The 21,949-nt window shown below is 42.1% G+C and overlaps 1 protein-coding gene across 1 annotated transcript in view; it reads right to left on the reverse strand.

Moving 5' to 3' along the window:
• Positions 1 to 1,641: 1,641 nt before the first annotated feature.
• The window catches only part of IL17RA (interleukin 17 receptor A), a 21,740-nt gene continuing 1,432 nt past the window's right edge, over positions 1,642 to 21,949 (reverse strand). The window contains exons 3-14 of the mRNA XM_029963391.1: positions 16,511 to 16,535; positions 14,537 to 14,683; positions 13,535 to 13,659; positions 12,409 to 12,535; positions 10,426 to 10,473; positions 10,179 to 10,336; positions 8,867 to 8,944; positions 8,351 to 8,426; positions 8,252 to 8,266; positions 6,695 to 6,796; positions 5,623 to 5,664; positions 1,642 to 5,141 (exon numbers count right to left, since the gene is read on the reverse strand). Coding sequence (XP_029819251.1) covers positions 3,634 to 5,141; positions 5,623 to 5,664; positions 6,695 to 6,796; positions 8,252 to 8,266; positions 8,351 to 8,426; positions 8,867 to 8,944; positions 10,179 to 10,336; positions 10,426 to 10,473; positions 12,409 to 12,535; positions 13,535 to 13,659; positions 14,537 to 14,683; positions 16,511 to 16,535 — 2,451 coding nt within the window. The 3' untranslated portion in view covers positions 1,642 to 3,633. The remainder of the gene's footprint in view (positions 5,142 to 5,622; positions 5,665 to 6,694; positions 6,797 to 8,251; positions 8,267 to 8,350; positions 8,427 to 8,866; positions 8,945 to 10,178; positions 10,337 to 10,425; positions 10,474 to 12,408; positions 12,536 to 13,534; positions 13,660 to 14,536; positions 14,684 to 16,510; positions 16,536 to 21,949) is intronic.

Genomic DNA, 21,949 nt, shown 5'->3' on the forward strand with positions numbered 1-21,949 from the left:
TGATTGTAAAACTTGGTACTGTGAACTTTTCCTGTGTGATGTGAAATGTGTCGAGGGGATGCTAAGTTCCTGGCCAAAGGAGGTGTAATTACAGGTGTATTACGCTTGTACAGATATTTGTTTCCTTGCACCTTCCTTTTTCAGCATTAAGTAGACAGTAAAATCTCAGAAATAATTACTCAAGAGAGAATGAGGTGACACCTGAACCTAGGACTACTCCATGCTTCAGTCAAACAGCTGAAGAAATAAAAAATAAATCCCCAAACAACAAACACTGCCCAAAACAAGGTGAAGGAAAAAAAAGCTATTCAACAACTATGTTTTGCTGCTCCTATGGCCAACTTCACAATAGCATCGATATGCTGAAGTGTTAACATAGTTGAGACACTAGAGGAATCACAGCAGAATTATTAACAAGTCTTACTTCAGTACCCCTTCATAGCACATAAAGTTGCTGTTTCAACATTGAGTGCCTTTTTCCAGTTAGGACATTATTGAGAAAAATGGCATATTTGAAATTTATCTAGCCATGGCATACTTAAATCATTGGCAGTGAAATCACAGTTCAACTTTGCCCGTGGATGAAAAGGTTGCCTGGGACAGATGACCCTGCAAAATGATGCTTCTGTTGTATAGAATTCCTTGGTAGAAAAAGTTGTTCTTTGTGGTGCCATGGTTTCTAGGCTGGTAGTAGGTGTGCTGTTTGGAGACTATAAAGCTCTTGTAGTAGTTGGCTATACAGAAGCCTCCTTGCAACTAAAAGGGCACCTCTGCTGCTACTTCAATTACTTCCTACAGAAAACCATTTAAAGCTCTTCAATGTCTTGTTTATAAGCCTGCTCCACCTTTTGAATTCCCTTTTCTTTGGTAATTGAGCTCACTCTTCCATTTAAACCCCTCTGCCACGTAACAGATCTGTTTGCAGAAAAGAGAGATAGTGGTACTATTAAAGTACAAGCAATACCTCTCTTGATGCACCTTGCACACCTACTGTATATTCTCCCAACATTAAATTACTGGTCCAGGTCAGTAACACTTTGCTAAACAAAATTGTGCCATACTAAGACGTAGGTCCCTTGGGATTCTGTCACGAGCCTTGTAACACTACTCAGTTATTTAGAATTTTATTGCTCCTTGTTTGCTATCTTGACAAAAGAGTTGACTACTCTCAGGAGGGGAAACTGAAGTGAGAGATAAGGCCTGTGGCTGATGGACACTTGGCATCCCCCTGGCATTAATTAGAACTTGTATTTTTTAAAAAGCAAGATTGTTAAAATAAAGTTAGAAACTTGTGACTGATTTCGCTCCTTTTTTTGTTTTCTTTAAGTTTTGCTGGGCTACTCAATTTTGTATTCAGGGACCAACAGATGCATTAAAGTTACTTGTTTTCCTCATACTGGATTGCTAAAATAGCGCCTGGATTTTCCCTTCAAACAAACTTTTTGGGAGTGAAAGCAAATTCTAAGAGCTGTAACACCAAGGGAGTTATTTGAGAAGGGAATGACTAAGGCAAGAAAATCCAGATGACACTTCTGAGCTTCCTATTTAAGTGATTTATAGGAATTCATACCACTTGAAAAAGACTCATGGGGAAAAAAAAATCAGATTTACATGTTAATTGCTTTAAGATAAAAGAAACTTTTAGAAGTGGGATCATCAAGATGGCAATTACTCACATAATCTGGGAAATGGGTTCTCACTGGAGAAGCATTGAGATCACAGCTGCCTCTTGCTTAGCTCCTGCTGGGTTAGATCCTGTAGAGGCAGGAAGGCTCCCAGTCTTAAGTTTGGATCTCTGCAGGGACTGTCCCTTTGTCATCTGGCTGCAGAGAAAGCAGCTGTCTTAGCAGTCCTGCCTCATGGAGCAGTCGTGCATGGGAATTACTAACAATTCCTTTGACATTCCTTTTGAAGGGATGTGCACTTCCCACAGGTAAGGGTCCTCAGTTGTATCCAGCTCAACTCAATACAGCTGCCATGCTTTGCAGGAATTTTTTGGCATTTGTGAGCCAGTTCAGTTCTGGCTCAGCTTTGCCTCAGATTTCTATAACAAATACTAACAGAAGGAGTTAGGCACAATGGAGGACATAGAACTCTTTAAGTAAATATGTTCAAAAGGTATTCTTGGTTTTTAATTTAAGGAAAACCCCCACAATTCATAAAATTATAAAATATACATAATAAAATATTCATTGCAAGTCAAAAACTAGATTATTCTCTGAGACATCAGACTTTTAAAAAGCTGAAATAAAATTATCCTAAGATTTTTTGACAAGTAAACTTTGAAGGACAGGAAGACAACAAGCTTGTCTGAAGGCACAGGAGAAAGACCTGGGTGTATTTACATCTCAGGCTGTTATCCACTGGGCTGCAGAAACAGTGATAAAAAATAGGGTAAATGCCAACCTCAGCTAGTCTGCTACCCAGCCAGTGCTACAAGGGCCAGTGTGCCATTACTCGCAGGGAACAATTTCTTCTAGTGCATCCAGCCTCATTTTTAAAAAACACTGGAATTGACAGAGTTACCATCACTGCTCCTGGAGGATGAACCCCTTGGTCTATTCAGTATTTCACTATGGTTAACCTGAACTACCTGTGTTTGAGTTTATACCCACACAAGTACATGTTACAGTCATTTTCACTCAGCCTCCCATAACTCAGATATAACCTCCGCTCCAAAACAGCGTCTGCTGAAGCTGAGCTTTTTTCTCCTCCAAAATAGTCTTTCATTTCTTTAATTGTGTGCCACTACCTACATCTTCAGTTCACATCTCCCTGGTGCCAAGATACCCAAAAGCAAACAGCACTGCAGCACTGTGTAGCAGGATACAGCAGATTTCCAATTCAAAGATTCTCTATTTAGCCCCAGATTTTTCTTAAAATTGTGCAACAACTCCAAATTCCATTTTTTGGTCTTTTATCTCCCTTTTCCCCCTTCCTGCTATTGCTAGTTTTCAAGCCCATACCTCCCAGAAGGGAGGCAGGGAGAGTTATGAAGACTCACAATTTAAAAGTTTATCCCACCTACTGCTCAGTTACTCCACTTGATTTCTGAACGACCATGGAAATGCAGCTGCAAATTAATGGATGAGTGGCAAAAGAAAAGTCTTCAGGCATAAGAATCAACAGGTAGAAACAGCAGTAACCTAGCTGAGATTTAAGGCACACATCTTTGACACAGTATTTACAACAAAACATTTAAAATGTGTATGGAAATGGCAATGCACATTTTGCCATGCTATCTAAATCTATTTTCCAAACCCTGGCCATGACTTTTATCCAGTGCAATAGCATCAGTTCAGCTGGAGGGCATTTTGAAGGCACGAGTGGATAAGCCACAGTAATTTTTCTGCCATCTATCAGTGAGGATTCAATTTAATGCCTTTCCCCAAGGAACAGAGCTACTGCCTGTTCTTTCACAGAGGTGAGCAATATTCATTGCTTCTCCCCACAGAGACTGGAAGCAACATCACCAGTCTGCTGGGCAACCCTGCATCCCAGCAGCAGTCAGATCCCACTGCTAAGTCATTTACAATACAAGGACAAGGATGGTGTTGGAAATGCAGTTCCAGTATTCTGCACGGGACCACCTTCCACCTCTGTATTTCAAATGGAGCAGGTCCCAGACAGAACCTAACAGTCCTCCAGAGATTGGTCAATGTCCATCACCTCAGCTGGATAGCTCCAGTTAGAGCTCCTCTGAATGTCCTGGAAAAACAGCTGCTTCTGGAGGCTCCTTAGACTGTTCAAGACCTCTGGAGAGAGTTCATGGGAGACTACCTGTTTTTCTTGATCCTCCTCCTCCTCTTCCTCCTCCTCCTCTACGAGGTCATCAGGAGGCAGAGGAGAACATCTAGAGATGTAGCCCTGGTCTGACTGCACTGACTGTCTTTGGTCTTTGCACTGGTCATCAAAGACCAACTGGTGCTGCCCGTCAGCCTCCTCCTGGCAGAGATACAGCTCTGAAGGAACGACACTCTGTTGATAAAGAGGGTACATAAACCCACTCAGATGGTCCCTCAGTTCACCTGAGAGGTTGGCAGGACTGTGGTCAGCTACCGCTGAAACGTCAGAGTCATCGTGGAGGATGATGTTATTCCTCATTGGAAAGCTTGTCTCCAGAAGAGGAACTCCTTCCATACAGTCCTCATTACTCAGCACATGATGACTAAGTACATTTCTGTCTTCCAGGGGAGAGACTGGCTCCACTACTTGAACTAGAGGAATCTCATCCACAGGAAGGACCACAGTCTGAGAAGCTGGATCCCCACATGGATTAAGTTGAGGCTGCAGTTTACAGCCTGTATTTTCACCTTCATGCATGTGGAGGTTGATGACATAACTGCAGTTGGGGTCAGGCTCACGCAGGTGCAGCTGGTGTTTCACAATCCCACTTGATTCACTCAGCAATGAATCCACCTGGCTCTCTCTGTTTAGGGAATGCAATTCTTCATCATTATCCAAGCAGATGGTTTCCCTCTCAAACCAGTCCGGGTGCTCGGTCTGCCAGCTCTTGAACTTCTGTATGGCCTCTTTCAACTTCCTCCCACTGGGGGTATCGACATAATTTTCAGCCGTGATTTCCTGGATTCGATGGATCCGCCCAGGTTCAAACTTCTCCAAATCCTGAATCCGAAAATAAATATCCTCAAACTTGTCCATCAGCTGGTACCTGGATGTGACATTGAACAGATCAGGTATATCTTTCTCACTGCTTATTCCCTCAAAGTAGCAGACTATGTACATCCCAAAGCAGGCTGGCTTCTTGAAATCTGGCAGGATCAAATTCAAGGCTGGGGTGAACAGGTCTCCCATTGGCTTCTGCTGATCTTGCTTGAGACACACAGGCTCACTCCCAAGCATGGCTTGCCATTTGGCCTGGGTGCCCCGAGAACACAAGATAATGATCTTTGAAGACAGGTCTTCCATTTCCTTCTTCTGCCGAGTAAGCCAGGGCAACGGCCCTAACTCCGAGATCTGATGATCTTCTAGCAGGTCTAAGGCTACAGCAGTGCCACAGACTGTCATCAGGAACTCAGCAAACTTCAGCACCACGTCCACGTACAGCAGGTGGTCAGCAGAGTACACAATCCAAACCTTCCGGGGCTTCAAGGGCGGCAGGGAGAGGTCGGTACACGGTGCTGATGAAAGACAGAAAAATATTAATTGCAGCCACATTCCCAAAATTGTAATGGTGCAAGTCAGCAGTAATCAACATAGATATTAACAAAAGGTACTAGTGACTATCAGCTTTAATGCTATTTTGGTGACACGTGTGGACAACATCTCGTTGTACAAATTTAATACGAAAGTACAGACAGGGGAGCTGTGACTTATAATAATGCCCAGATGGTTCATCGAATTTCACCACACAAAAATAATACATCAGCTTCAAGAGGTTTGCAGATGCATCTGTTATTCTCTGGTGGAGACCTGAATGTACCCAGCCCAAACCAATCTCCTACTGCCATGGCCTGTATCAGCAAAGATCCTAACACTACCTGTTGGTTTTCAGAAGCACCTATAGAATAGCAGACCCTTTGACAACTCCTTCTGGACAACTGTGTGAGACTTCTAGAACACATGACACTTGCTTGATAAAACACAGGCAGGACATCTTACCAGTTTGCAAATCACTGTGGTTGGATTTCCCTCGTCGGCGTCCTGGAAGAGAGAGAAAGTCACAGTCAGTTCTGAGACATAAGATTAAGTGCTTAAAATCACAACACCTTCCACAGATTAAGTTAAATAAACAATCCTTAGTCGTGCAGGGAGATAAAACCATAGGGAGGAAGAAGCCTAATAAAAAATATACTGAACAAATACTTTGCTATTTACTTTTCCTTTGAGAGAAGACAGAATGCACTTAAAACAAACTTTCTCTATCTCCCCTAGATCCATTCAGTCTCAAGAAGCACAGAACATCCAATTGTTCTGCCACCACTCTTTAAAGAGAAAGGGCATTTTTAAAGATGGCTTTTTCTTAAGAGGCTTCTCTGAAGAGGTGACCAAAATGTCCCCAGCTACGTCTTATCTGTAAGTCTGATGTGTTAAGAAATTTTCCAAAAGATTACCAATTATTCCTCTCAGGTGAAAAAGAAAAACTTAAGCTGTGAGTTACACAGCTTCCCTGTGGTAACTGCCTCACAGCTACAGCACAAAAACACTAGGAATTAGCCCTTAAGTACCCAATTTTCCAGCTTGCTTGATGTCAACCTCTGTGTCCTGTTTTTTTCCCTTCCACCTTAATCAAAAAACATTATTGAAGCCCTAAATAGTACAAAAATTAATTTTGTAGAGTTTCAGGATCAGGGAAAAGACTACAGTGTGGACAAACAGGGCTTCTGTTCTGGAAAACTCTGCTGCAATGCAGGAGAAAAATAAATAGAAAAGATTTCTGCAGCATGAGGGCTGAACTACAAAGTTCCTTTTCCTTTACGAGCTCTGAAGTGCTATGAACTTGTGTATGAAGAACATGAAGTACCAGACAGCATAACTCATGGAAGACTTTACTTATCTAGTGGATGGTATTAGGACGTTACAAGTGCTAAGATGCAAAACAGAAAAAGGGGTTTACATAGGCGTTATCTCAGCAGTAAGGCATCAGAACAGCAAGGAACAAAACAGCAACAGAAGTAGGAAAAATATAGCTTTAGCACTGAATTTTTTTCTTCCTAGCTGGTATGAGTCTTACCTGCTCGTTTTTTAGTCATACACACCACACCTGCTATGACTGATCCCACCAGTAACACACAGATCCCAGTGATACACCAGTAGAGCCATATAAACATATCACCTGCAGTACAAAAATACTCCTCAGACATTGCCTTACACAAATAGAGCTTCACCAAAGAGCAGAAGTTTCTTGGGCAGAGGGGGCCAAGGGAGGAGGACCCTGGTTGTGCCCAAAACCATGGGTAGACCAGCACTTCCCTCTTACAATATACAGTCACTTCTCAAAATGAATTCCTGCTTTCATGATGCTGCTCTGCACCATCAGCTTGCTCCACACAAAGAACCATATGTGCAGCACACTGAAAACACAGATCAATAACCTTCCTCTAAATAGCAATGTTTACCCAGCTTTGACAGGCACGCCGCCCATGTCCTGCCTGTTCATGTAATCTATCTTAAAAAAAAAAATCACCATTTTGGGTCATGTATTTTTTCAGTCTACAGGTGTTTGTTTTTTTTTTTCCCCCAATCTTGGGCAAACCAGCTCCTTACAGGTGTTGCAGCCAAAAAAAAAAAAAAAGATGTCAAATCATTATGCACAAGTTATCTTGACATTCATGAAAATGAATATATGCAAGCTATTCTCTCCAAAAGCTGCTTTATATTATGCAAATTTTTTAACACTGAGCAAAGTGACAGAAAGTATTTTATATTAAGACTCTCCTTGTCAAAACTGCTTCTCAAAGAATTCTATGCAAGTGAAGTGTATCTAAAAAAAAATTGCTCTTTAAGGTTCACACTGCATATGAATACTTGCCTCATTAAATCATGGTGAAGTAATTCTTAGCACAATTAATTCTGAACTCGGTGTTACATGAGGACTGTTAGAGAAATTTTTGACACTTGGCTCTCCTCTCCATCAGACAGATCTACTGGCACAGCTCAGTTATGGTATCCGGTAGTTTGACCTTGGTGCCTCCAAAGAGGGACACCAAACAAAGAAATCCTTGGGCAATTATGCCCTGATGACCTAAATTCCCCATCCCTCACACAACAGTCTGGAGCAACAGCACGATGAGGGTGTGGGGTCTCCTCACCCTTCACTGGTTTGGTGTTTTGTTACCAAGTGGTTGTCATGTGCTCATCTTCACATCCTCTGAGGTTGGTTTCAGTGGGGGCTTGGGTGATACAGTCACATGGGTGATATAGTCCATGATACAATAGGTTTGCTACATTTCATACCCCATGACCTGTTTACTCTAACTATTATAAGTAATATTTAAGCTATAGCTTTGTCTATTCTAACTATTATTAACATTCAGATTGTTAGCTCCAGGTTTCACTGTGATCTGTCTTTAACTTGCACAACACAGCCATATAATTCAGAAAAAGTTCAACTTGCAGCCCAACAATTCTGGCTACTTATGTCAAACAAGCACTCACCTACCTTCAAACAATATAAAATTTTCAACAGGGACATTTCATTGGGTCATTCCCAGGGAGGATCATTTTTTATGCTATACAACAGGAAAAGAGCAGCAAAAAAAAGATTCAGGGTATCAGAACAACTTCTTACCTGATGGGTCTGCACCTGCAAAAGACAAGAATTACATTAAAAATTCAGCTCTCCTCTGTAAGCCAATGGGAGTCTAGATAACAGAAAAGTGGTTCTCACTTGGAGCTGGTGGACATGGGATGAAAGCAGAGTGTCTCAGACAGTCTGTGCCACAGTTCGCAAAGAATGGCTGAATCTGCAGTTGAAATAAATTCAGAAAGCATAAGTTACTCTTAAAAGCAATTTTGTTCCCTGCTTTACTTCCCCCCTGCCTCAACATTTCCTGTATTTTAGCACAGGGACACAGAACTCCCATTTCCCTTCAGCAAACAAGTTGATCAAGGATTCTGACACTGGATATTAAGAAGGTTGGGAGCTCCTGAGGTTGCACACTTGCCATTCCCACTCCACAGTCTCTGACTTGGCAGCCCTATGCTAAGGAAAAGCCACAGACTACAGAGAACATCTATTTAAAAAATATTGTCCTTTCAGTCATAATCAGTTTTTCCTTAATACAGGTAATTAAGAGATTAGTCAATCTCAGAACAAAATAGTGTGCAAAACCCTGTAACATTCCTAAGTTGTTCATTGCCTTGTTTGTGAAGGAAGGACACAGGGACAAGAGTGAGATCCTACCTGTATTTTGTAGCTGCAGCAAGCTTTTATGTTCTTCTCTATTTTGATTGTGACATTCACTTGCTCTTGTAGTCCACCCTGCAGAAATCAGTAGTAAGGGAAGGAAGAAAATTGAATGAAAGCAGGAAAAAAGAAAATAAGTTGACTGGAGAACATGGAATGGTCCAAAGAAGCAAAAAGCTTCTATTTTCTTTCTTTGGAACAAGAAGCCCACAGAGAACAAAATGAGTAAGGGATCTGGCCACCATCACTGTGGGTGTCCTGTGACAGACATGGTAACACAATTAAGACAGCAGGCTAAGATTGCACAAGTAACAGGAAACAACTAAGGATGTACATTGTATAACTTCAAATGAGTTAAACTTACAGTTTCTAAAACAATCTAAACATCTTTAGTTATGTAATGTGTAAACATTACCAAGCTTCCTTGTTTAATTAAAAGCAGCTGTCAACACTGCTGCTTCTGACATTAGAACAGACAAATAAGTTGCCCTTGTTACCTGCTGTACACAGTCAATATCATGACAATCTAAATATATTCTTTACAGTGCTTAGGAAACACTCCAGAATGAGGAACATTCCTCTCTACCAGGGGAACACATGTACAGGTGTACAATCTGTGTCAGTAATAACTTAATGCATACCAGTGCACTCAGTACAAAGGATTTTAAGTGTTAAGGAATGAAGATTAAACAAACTGAATGCTGTTATATCTGCCTGCCCCCAGGGAGGGGTGGGGACTGGTATCAAATATTCAGCATTTCTCCTCCCTCAGATGCCTGAAGGGAAACATTTCTCATGCCAGAAGACACTCTGGACACTTTGAGCTTCTCAGCAACACAGACTGTGAGACTACAGAAATTGATTCTCAGCTTGAATGAAACATCTGTTATTAAAGCACTCATTCTTTATCTAAAAAAATTAACTAATGCCCTCCCGTGATCATATCTGATAAAGTACTTCAATGATCTATTGGAACTTTGCACCTCAGTTTTGGTTGATTTATTTAGCCTCCCTAGGCATTGGCTTGAAAAATGTAAAGCCCAGTCAAACATCAAATTTGACTTTGCAGATGTTTATAGACTGCTCCACGAATTGTAAAACCTCTTTTTTGATCTTTTATCCACCAAATTCCTGAAATAACATTCCTCTTTCCAAAGGCAATGAAAAAATTTGTGAAAACAATTCCTTGAAAACTGTTGTTCAAATGTTTGCTACATCTCCTACATCACGGCTCCGAGTCCTGGTTTAGCAACTACCTGAGACATTTGTCTAAATCACCACAGAAGGTATAATTTGGGATGGGAATTACCTCAGTGAAATCATGTGTGATCATTTTACACTTCTTCTCATGCAGGTAACTGGCCACATGAATGTGGTATCGGGCTGGCTCCATCCATGGGGTGAAGCTCACGAGCAGAGTTGTATCATCTAGACTTTTACCCTGGATCCTGGGTTCCCATGAGCTGCCTGGAAGTAGGGAAGATACTCCTGCGTTTCATAACTATCAGAAATATTTCAGCATAGCATCCATGCCCACATGCCTAAAAAATTTTTACCTGTCTTTATACATGGGATGGTTTTTTTCATCAGAGAATTGCTGCAGTCTGCAAGAAAGACCATAAGTGAGTAGTCAGAAACATTGTACTTCCATTTAGCAAAAAAACCACACTTTCTTATCAGAAGCCAGATACCTAACCAAGCTCTCCCTAATGAGTGGACACCTTTGTTCCAAAGCAGTAGCAAAATTCTGTAGAAGAACAGTATTGGTTTCCAGTGTATAAACATAGCCCCCTCCACTGATGTAATGGTGTGCTTTTTCTTTTTCTTTTCAGAACAGAGATAATTAATAAGAAAAGACAGAAAACATACCATGCTCGTTAGTACAGTAATACCTGAGAAGCCTTGCTAATGTAAGACTTGTGCAGAAAGGGTCATAAAAGTGGAATTAAAAGTTCATATTGATCTCCACACCTTGTGATTGCACCATAGCAATAGACTCCTCCAAAGGCAATCTGACCTGGGAAAACTAGGAGGAATCTTTCTTGATTCCAAAGCACTTTTCCACATTTATAATTCAATTCATTTATCAGATTGCCCCTGCTCTTTGGGAATTTCTTCAGAGTCAAATCCAGAATTACGCATTCAACTTGGCATTGTGGGATTTACAAGTCTCAGCCTAAACTATGCCTCCCCTCCAGGGTTTGGATAAAGAAAAAGGAAAAATTCCCTGCTTAGACAGTTGAAACAAAATGTTGCATCTCTTACATTTCCAATTTTCAAAGCTGGAAAATTTACAGTGCTCCTGTAATTCATGAGTAAGAATGTATTAGGTTTCTGAAGAAGAGTGGAGGATAAAAGCCAGGAAGTTCTTAGTGCGACCAGGTATAAAAAAAGATAAGAGGGCTGAGAATCAAGTGTTCCCTCTCCTTTTCCAGCTCACATTGACTGATACACTCCATACCTTGCCATTTTATAACTACAAAATCAGGTTGACAACTATAAGAAGTTAAGAAAAAAGTTAAGAATCAGTTTTCAAGCTCTGTAATAAGTGCCAAATACTTAAAAGCCAGTCAGTGCAGCCAGAGGGCACTGCAGATGCTCAGCATCCTTGAGGAAAACCACAAAAATTCATTTAGCAACAGGAAAATTTTCACATACGCAAGAAAGGGTCAGGCACTCGGCACTATCAAGTTTCTTGGTAAATTATGCCTAACTCTGCCTTTGAAATGGAACTTCACACGTGTAAGCTTTAATACTAGAAGCCAAACTTTACTCCTTCGAATTTCAAAATTCTGGCCTGTACTTCCAGCTTCCACAAGCAGAGGGGCAACTCTGAAAGATTTTAAATTAAAGTAGCAGCGACATTCTGCAGAGAACATGAAAGATTCCTCCACAGCCCCATTCACGTAGGTGAAACCGCTTTGTGCTTGCTCAGCTGACGAGCACTTCAGCAACAAAATTTAGGAGATGTAACTCACATTCAATTAGCCCCTCAGAGGAGCACTTATATTCCTTTTCAGGTTTAACTGTGAATTTCTCTTTAGCCACAGCTGCAGCAGAATTCTGGACAAGCTACAAATGCAATTTCTCAGAAATCAGCAGCCCAAGTCCAAGGCTTTGTCCAGCTTTCCAGAAAGCATGTAACAATTTTTACAGCAGTATCTTCCACGCAGAAACTACAATCAACTGGAATCAAAGGGTCCGTCCTTCATGGAATAGTCCCTCCACACACACCTTATTCCAAGCAGAGACTTGACAAACTTCTGGACACAGGATCCCAGAAATAAGGATGGTGATTTGTAGTAAAAATGATACAAACATTTTGGGTATGTACCACAGGGGTACTGGAGATAGGCTAGCACCATGGATTTTCTGAACAGCAATATCCAAAAAGGACAACAGGTTTTTTTAATACTGCCACCCTATTGCCAAACTGGCTCACAGTTCACGGGTCTGGACCGGAAAATCACCCAACCCACAGGTCCACAAACCACTACAGTCCCAAGCTCAAGGCCTAAGTGAACCAGAGCATCTCTTACCAGGCACTGTGAAAGACGTGGACTTGCAGTTGAAGTCTCCATTTACACCCAGCTTGGGCAGGTGGTAGACAGTCACTTGGTAAGTCTGGCCAGGTTCCACTTCAAAACGGTCAAAAGTGAAATTCCACTGAAAACAAAACACATCCACATGGACTTAAAAGGACAATGATGTTCTTTAAAGGCACTGAAACTAACAGCTGACTTGGCCCTGTTCCACTGTGTTCCCTCATCCCATGTAACCCTTTTACTGCAGCCTGACTACAGAAAAATGGAACTTAAGTGTACTAAATGTACCAGTCCCTTGGTCTGTCCCAACTCTTCTGTTTGGAATGAGTTTATATCTCTGAACTGATACAACAGTTTTATGCCAAACAACTGTGTGGTTTCCATTAAATTACATTCTAAACTGAAAGGAGATTAGGCTAAAATACACAGTTTCAAGACTAAAATTTTAGTCTAGTATGAATCTTGCAGTGCTGTGCAAGTGCTAAGCATTTAGTATTGCACTTACACATATGCAGTTCTGTACTTGGCCATTCCATACATATTATCCTAAATCTATACTGTTCTCCACATCAGCAATACTGTGCAAATTGTGGGAGAGGCACTGGCTCCAGAAGATAAGCTAACTATGGCCAAATTCTGTGTGGTAAGGAAAAAATTCCAGATTCCTTATTGTTTATAAAGGGAGCTGTGGATGCTCAGCATTTTTCTGATGAGTTTCCCAGAAGGAGTGTAAGCTGAAGGACCACCCCCAAGGTTGGCACTTTCCTCCACAGCAAGAGAGTATAGGAAAGAAGTGGAAATAAAAGGAAGGGTTGAAGTAAAAAAAGCTATAAAACGTCACAGCTCTCAAGCAGAATCCAAAAACTTCTAAAAATTAAGCAACATCCAGACCTTGGTTGTGGTAGGCACCAAACAAGAGCAATAATTTCTAAAATCTGAGGCATGGGAAGAGTGAAAGAGAAACTGGAAATGACTGCAGATGTCAAGTCCAATATCTTGACTGTTTCACCAACTCTTCTAACCAGTCTGTACTTTTTAATCAATAACCTTGCTGTAAGACAGTGAAAGCAGAAACAAAGCCATGAAGTAGGAGAAGTAGTTTAAAGCCCTTGGCACTCACCCGGCCTCCATCCGGACGGACCTGAAGAGGTAAATTGTTCTGGAAGTCAAACTGGGCACAGACCTGTTGATTGCTGTTCACCTGCAGCACGGCGAGCTCTGCCCCTTCCAGACAGCGGATGCTGGCTGCAGGCACAGGGACACACAGACATGCCTGTCTTTTCCTGCCATCTGCACGTGCAGAGGTTGCAACTCCCCCCAGAGGTCACCACTGTGCTTAGCCTTGTCACAGTCTTACTCCTTTGAAGCGCTGGGGATCCCAACACAAAGATAACTGGCCACGAAAAGTGAGCGTGCAGGGTTGACTGACAGCACTCTCAGCTTAAAGGTTGTCCTGCACGGCAAGAGCTACATCTTTGCAGACAAAGGAGCAAAGGAGAAGGCAACTGCATTCTTCCACGCTCCCTGGCAGTTCCATAGATTCAGTGTTGTGTTTAGCTCTGCCCCTCAAAGCTGCTTCGTGCAGTTTGGGCCCCAAAGTAAATACGCTTTTGTTTTGGTACACACAGTCCCAATGAGAAAGTTTATAACCACAGCTGAAGAAAATGACTGTGTTACCTGAGTCACACCTGCTTCTACACTACTATAGCTATAGGCCATAACTCTATATAGCCCTCAGACATAGGCCCTGTAGAAGGAAGAAATGAATGTGTTTAATTCCATCTTAAATCTGTGCAAAACTTTGGACAAGAGTGTGCAAGGGAAGCATCACTTCCAAACAAACAATTAAAGACACTTGGAGAGTGAGAAAACTTGACTTACTAGTACTAATTTATGCTCCAGCAATGGGACAATTATTCCTTTATGAAGACACACACCCATATAGGAAACCTAAGTTACAAGGACGAGATCATAACCCCCAAATCAACAAAATGAAGCAGCCAAACTCCTAAATTTCAAAGGTCTGCTTTCGTGACAGTGAAAGACTTGAAGTCATAATTCTCCTCACGAGACCACACCTATTTCCTCTGCTTCGTGCCCAAATTAAACAACCATCACTTACCATCAGTGGCCACTTTCCATTCTATCTGAAGCACAGGGAGCAGTTTTCCATCCACCTGACGGAAAACATGAGAAGAGACATGAAGACTGCTTGGAGCAGAAGGAGTCCAATCTGGAAGCTTCAGCCAGCTCGACTCCATGCAGGTACCTGTCCAGCAAATGAAAACCACCATTCAGAGGGGGGTTGAAGAAGCTCTGCTTAATGGCAGTTATGGTCTGCCCTTTGGGTCAGGGTTATCCTGAAGGCAAAACTGGGTGACAGACAGCTCCCCAGTTCAAAAAGGCAGTTTTCAGCATGGAAGCACTTTGTAAATTGCCTGTAATATTCTGAACTCGTTCTAGGAGCTTATACTTCCTCTTTTCCTGAAAATCCATTAGTAATTACCTCAATCAATGTATTCAGGCTAAACAGGTCAAGGAAGTTTGCTCAGTATCTCCCGTAGCAAGTCCATACATTGGTGCTGAAATGAACCCATGTTAGTACTAATTACCAGCCTTCCAATCATAAGAAATCTGCCAGATACACAGGGAAATTCTTCCAACTGTTAATTACTTTGTGTCTAAAAACTGCTTTACCTCAAATCTGAATATACATCTGAATTTAGCTTCCAACAGTGTTATGCCTTACCTAAATTAATGAGCTCTCTGGACAGAAAAATAAACTACTCTAGTCAACACAGTGTTAGGGAAAACTGGTGCTGTAATCTCATCAGAAAGTGAAATCAGGTATGACAGGCATTAGACAGACACGATCTACTTAGATTTTGTAAGACATTTGACTTATCAGAGCATGTTAAAAATAGCACAGTCAGGCCCCCCGAAGTACACTTTCAGTCTGTTTTGCTGGGTTAGTGATGGGAACAGTGGGCACTATCCCTTCTGGTAACAGCATGGTTTTATACTTAGGAAGTAATTAGACAATCCCCACATGCTCATTCTACCAAAAAAATACCTATAAAAAGCCTGATAAGAATAAAGTACCTTTCAGAAAAGAGAGTGCTAGGCACTAAAAAAAAATATATTTCCCCTTGAGCAGAAAAACACAACAAGAGCCATAAGGCAGAATTTAAACCAAATATTCAAATAAGGCAGCATTTTAATGGTGGAGGTGCAGTTTGGCTTAGCCTTGTTGTCAAGATGTATTCCAATGGCTGTCTGCCAGTGGGAAATATGATCCAATCTAATCCCACCAAATCCCTCTCCTGCCAAAAAAAGTTTAAAACCTGGGTATTTTCAGCATAGTCATCTCCCTGACCTGTCAAGCCAAGCAATAATACTACAAAAAGTACTACTGGCTACAAAAATACTTGTGCCAGTCCAATACAGGATTGGGCACTGAGGCAGGAATGAGCCTGCTTAGAACAGGGACTGCAAGGAAAGGCCAAGGAGTTCTGCACCACTGTCCAGTTGCCTCTGGGTATCAAGTGGACAACTACAGAACATTCTCCTTTTTTTAAGAACGTCACCCATAATCACATTAAAGTGCTTCAGATGCATGCCATTGCTAAGACTTGACCCCCAGCACCCAATAATTTACATTAATTGCTCTCAACTGCACACCTCTATGCCTTCTTTTTAATTCTAGTCCATACATTAATTTTTCATCAAGTACTATCATAGATAGAATGACTTGTAATGAACATTTACTGGCAAACTTGTCCTAAAATTCCCATTTCTTTAAAAATGATGATCCCAGCTTTAGATAGAAACTAAACAAGATAGGTTGGGTTCCACCCATGCCACTGCCCACCCCCAAACTCTATCCCAAAAAAGACATAACTTTCCATTCCTCTTCTAGCCAGTGCTTATTAAGGGATGAAACTGGAATATCCCAAAGCAAAGCAAGACAGCAGTGCTTCACTTCACAACTTTGATTCCAGCAGGAAAAACATGCTGTATGAACCCTTGTTAAAAAAAGAAAATAAAAAAAGCATGATCTGATGAGAAAACAGCAATGAAGAAAAAAAATACTTACTATTTCTTACGAGACAGTTTAAATCCTGTGGGGGGAAAGAAACAAGAATGTTACTCTCAGAATAGAAACTGGATTGACAGTAATTTGCCTCTGCTTGGTGGCAGGAGAAGGGTAGGAAAAAAACAATTCAGTGAATTCAGTGACGCACACAAACGGGAAGAATTTACCATCATGGAAACACTGCACAAAGTGGTTCATCAGAAAACCAAAGGAGAGGATGAGGAGCCATCAGTCTGTTGATGAGGATTCAGAACTTAAACTTGACAATGAAGACCTCTCTTACCTTTATAACACTGGGTTTGTGGCACTAACTCCGAAAACACCCACAGATGGACAGTCCCATAGGATGCTAGATGGGAGTCCTGGTATAAGCAGCCCCAAAAGCTGTGGGGCAGAGTAGCTCTAACATAATCAAAAGCAAAATAAATCTGAACTTAATGTCAATATAAGGACAAGAAAGAGGTATTTTTCACTATTTTTGTTGTGCTCAAAAGGTCAAGTCAGCCCCAACAAGGGGAATCAACATGATCAATTTGAATATAAATACCGATTTAGTCTAAACTGTACTTTACTGCATCTATTGCAGACAAATGCACAGATAAATCCTCCATTGTGCATATAGATCCTGTTGGACTTAAGAGAAACTGGTTACAAATATAGTTAATAGAAATATTATTGAAACTTTGTACCTCCCAGATCAGGTTTCCCTCCCCCCATGCCACTGCAGGACATTCCCACATAGTACCTGCAACCTACATCCTTTGATAAAGGGAAAAACCTAAAAAGCAAAGAAGTGAACCAAACCAAAACCAGCTAAACTACAACCATTTAACAAAGGGAAAAATAAAAATTGTAAAGTGCCAGCATGGAAAAATCGATTTAACTATGAAAATTACTCCTAACACTTAACCAGACTTTTTTAGGTAAACTATTTAGCCTGACAATGCCTTTTGTGTAAAAAGGTGCAGTAGTTTTGTCTGAGATAATTTTTTCAGAGCAGCTGATATGGTGCATTTCACTGAGGGGAAGGAGTGAGCAGCCACATGGGGCTGAGCTGCTGGCTGGGGTGAACCAACAAGAGGTAATAGAAATAACTAGCTACTAACCGTGGGGCTTTTTGTAATTGAATGACTTCTGTTAAATCCTATCACTTAACATTCAGTCATTTTGTCCTTGTTCTGTTGCAATTACTCTGATAACAGCAGTGGCAAAGTGTCTGGGCTGGCAAATGGTCAGGGCATCACTGCTGTACTGGACAGGCTGGAACTCCAGTGTGAACCAGAGTCAAAGGGATTGTGACCTATGGATGAGTCCACGGTGGAGCAGAGATCCACTTGCAGCCCATGGAGGGACCCCATGCTGGAGGAGCTGGATGCTCAAAGGCAGCTGTGACCCTGTGTGAAGCCCATGCTGGAGCTGGCTCCTGGCAGGACCTGTGGACCCATGGAGGGAGGAGCCCATGCTGGAGCAGGTTTGCTGGCAGGGCTTGTGACCCTGTGGGGCACCCAGGCTGGAGCAGCCGGTTCCTGATGGACTGCACCCTGTGAAAGGGACCCACGCTGGGGAAGTTTGTGAAGGACTGCTGCCTGTGGGAAGGACTCCTGTCAGAGAACTTCATGGAGGACTGTCTCCCATGGTGGGACCCCACGCTGGAGGAGGGAGAGTGCGAGATCCCTCTGCCCCCCGTGGTGAAGACCATGGTGAAGCAGGCTGTTCCCTGGCAGCCCACGGTGGGCTACAGCAGGAATCTCTTATTGCAGCCAGACTGGGAGCAAGGGGAGGAGTTCATTGCAATGTTAAACCATATAAGATGGCCCAAAAGGACCAGAAGTGGAGACTGTAATGGAAATACCTTTAAATTGTTCTAACTCGTCATTTGAATTGCATGTTATAGGAATTGGTGTAACAGGAACCACCTGAACCTCAGGAGGACAAGCCTTGCAAGAAGCAGTGCAAGTGCAGCAGTGACCAGACCTGAGCTGGATTTAGTGCCCAATAAGTCCTCCAACACACCACCTCTCCTGTCCTGAGTGACCACCATAACAGATGGAGCACATCATGGACTAAATGAACTCAATGGACATTTTGTGGAGACTTTGCAGGAGCGGCCCACAAACTAAGGGAATGACACAGCTGGAACAGATGGCCCCAACTGGCCAAAGGGATAGTCCATACCATCACACTTAGCACATAAAACTGGGGGAAGAAGGAGAAAGGGGGGAGGAATGTTTGCAGTGATGGCATTTGTCTTCCCAAGTCATTATTAAGCATGGTGGAGCCCTGCTGTCCTGAATACCTCCCCACTCACTGGAAGTGGTGAATGAATTCCTTGTTTTTCTCTGCTTGTGTGCACAGCTTTTGCTTTACTTATTAAACTGTCTTTATCCCAACACTCACTTTTTCTCACTTTTACCCTTCTGATTCTCTCCCCCATCCTGCGGGGGGAGAGAGTGAGTGGCTGCATGCTGCTTAATTGCCAGTTGGGGTTAAACCATTACATTGAAAAAGCACATATTTAGATGATACAGTAGAAATAAAATGACAGCAATGATTGCTTCTGGTTGCCTACACAGAGCTAGAAGCATGTAAGAAGCACTGACAGAACAGAGATGTGTCAGTCTGCATACAACAGACAAGCAGATAAACAGGAGGAGAAGGAACAAAAATTAAGAGCTCTGCAGAAAAGCCGAAGACGGAGCTCACAGTCAGGCAACATGCTCTGCACATTATTACAGAAGGGGCTTAAATTGAAATGTTCTCTTCTCAGCAGCTTCCTATTGCCTTTCAGGCCCGACAAGCAAAGCTACACAGAGGGGAGGCATAAATATGAGAAGCAGACGATTGTGAGGTGATGCTGAAACTATTATCAGCAGAAGAGGACAGGCACAGTCAACTCGTCATGTTTACTTGCCATATTTTCACAGAGAGATAAGCAACTGTTTCCTTCCCTCTTTTTTAATGATTTTTGTTTTGCTTTTGACATTAAAAAAAACCCCAAACCCAAACAGACCATATGCCCCAGAGAATCAGAAGAATCTGAAAAAAAAAAAAAACAAACAACAAAAAAAAGAGAAACTGATTAACAGCATCATCCCATAGCAATTCAATTAAAGTAACATGGGGCCAAGATTTCCCAGCAGGATGTTGTGGTAACTATCAAGAAACCACTGCTGAGCTGGGCAAGTGTCCAGTTTTCCTTTAAAGAGTGGCTGCCGAATGGGAAGGGGTCCAGCTTTCCAAAATCCTCCTCTTGCCTATGAGCGATTCTGTGTATTTTCTGAGGCTTGGGTGATTTGAAGTTTACTGCAGTTTCCGCTTTCTGATTCCTCAGTAAAAAGAAATAAAGATCAAGTGGACATGAACACACTACAGGAATAACTGCTGAAGGGTGATTTGCTTAAGGCACGTAGGAAACAACCATCCTTTACAAAATTGTTTTGATTTTTTAAAGCATTTTTCTCTATAGTTTCTAAATTTTTCTCTTGCCCTCATATAAATTCTCAGCAAAATCAGATTCAAAACCAGCACTAAGTGGACCACAGTTTATGTCAAGATCCTACACAGCAAAAAGATGCCACAGAGGGGAATGAGAGAAGCCAGTCAATAGCAAAGGCAAAACGAACACCTTTGTAAAGCCTTCCTCACATGCACCACCACTGCTCATCTTCATGAGAGATGTTACATCAATTCTTCTCCAGAGACTTGCAGTGAATATCCACCAAGCTGGTAAGATAGGTTTCAGAGACCCAGCTACCCAACTATGCAGCCCCTCAAAGATGGGAGAGTTACAAACACTGCATTCCTCCCGGACACCAAGGCATGCCATGTTTGGAAACAGCTACATCCCAGTGACTGAACACAGTCATTTAACACTTGATGAACAACCAGATGGGTATTTAAGGCGTGAGAAGTTTTTCCCCCTGCACATAGAAAAAAACCACTGCAGATGACATATTCAAATAATAGTTTCTAGAAGGAACAGGACTTGCAGCTGTGCTATTCAGCCCTACAGCTGAGCAGGTTTGATGGAGTGGTGGTGAATAAAGCCCATTGAGTGCATTTGTTGACATTTTAGTAAGATGAGCAGTTAACAAGCATTTAGTTTTACTTTCACAATTCACAGGTGTCTAACGACACCGATGTGAGACTTTCCCTCCACCACTTTATCTTTCGAGCAGCCTTTGCCGCATGAGAGTTTTGCTGAAAAAGCTGCTGTTGCTCACCCTGACCTGCTGCAAAGCTCAGCAACAGCAGTGGGTGGGTTAGAAAAAGGAAGTGGGTCTCCCCCACCCTGCTCAGCAACAGCTTCTCTTTTGAACGACACCACAGTCACACGTTGGGAGGGTTACTGAATCATGCTCCGAAAACGGCGCAACCAACAGAAAGGGAAGGGGAAACTGTTTTCAACTGTCAAAACTTCAGTTGATGGTACTTTTTTCTGTTTGTGTCAGCAGCTTCACAACTGCTTCTAGAGAGGCTCCTCGGGGGGCTTAAGACAACGCCTTTTTCGTAAGCCTATCTGCATTTTAGAAACCTGCTTTTTGATGGAAAAGGCCAAAGTAGCAGCCTTGCACATTAAGTGATCTGTGAGCACACCCAGAGCGTGGGGCAACACTGCTCCTCAGTGAAAGTTGGGGATGCACTGGTGAAGCCCTCAACAAGTTACTGTGGTTCACATTTCCTAAAAAAAAAGGAGATACAAGACAGCAAGACACAGTCAGGCAAAGCCCAAGCATCCAAGGACTCACAGAAACTCTCTAATAATTTATCTCAATCTCCATGTGACAATCGTTTGGGATATCGTGGTTATGCGAGATGCCTAAGCAACATTGTAATGTCTTCTTTCCACTTTTCCAAGATTTTGCATTTTGTAACTCCACAATGCCCAGCCTAAAGTAAAATTGCAGAATTGGTTTGTTTTCTTGGGGTCTTTGTAATAGGAGTGAAGGCAGCAGAGTGGAGGTCAGGTAAAAGAGAGGTAAGGATAGAGTCAAACATTAGGAAAGGAGTCAGAAAGTCAGACTAGACAAAAAACAGGAAATGTGTACAGGAAAAGATTACAGAAGCTTTCATCCCAAAGGACAGATTTTGTTTTACATTTGTTTATAGCTTTTATAGCTGCACCTGACTAGCTGCCTTCGCTAGACTGCTGAAAGTGCATCATGACATACAAAACTGTCTAGGTTAGAAGATAACTGCCCATTTTCCTGTTTATGCATGAACCGCTATCGTTGTCAGAGATAAAAAGCAAAAGCAGATCTCTCTCTTATTCTACACACTCCATACGTGTATCTTAGGTAGAAAAAACCCAACAGCGACCATCGACAAAACAAATCTAAATCAAACCCCAAAAACCAGCAGAGGGAGCGACCAGAACCAGCTCGGAGTTCATACTCTGGGGTGCCAAAGTTAGCTCATGTTGGTTAGTTCACCTTTTAT

Source organism: Manacus vitellinus, unplaced genomic scaffold (assembly GCF_001715985.3).
Source record: "Manacus vitellinus isolate BGI_N305 unplaced genomic scaffold, ASM171598v3 scaffold_5_pilon, whole genome shotgun sequence".
Taxonomy (NCBI): Eukaryota; Metazoa; Chordata; class Aves; order Passeriformes; family Pipridae; genus Manacus; species Manacus vitellinus.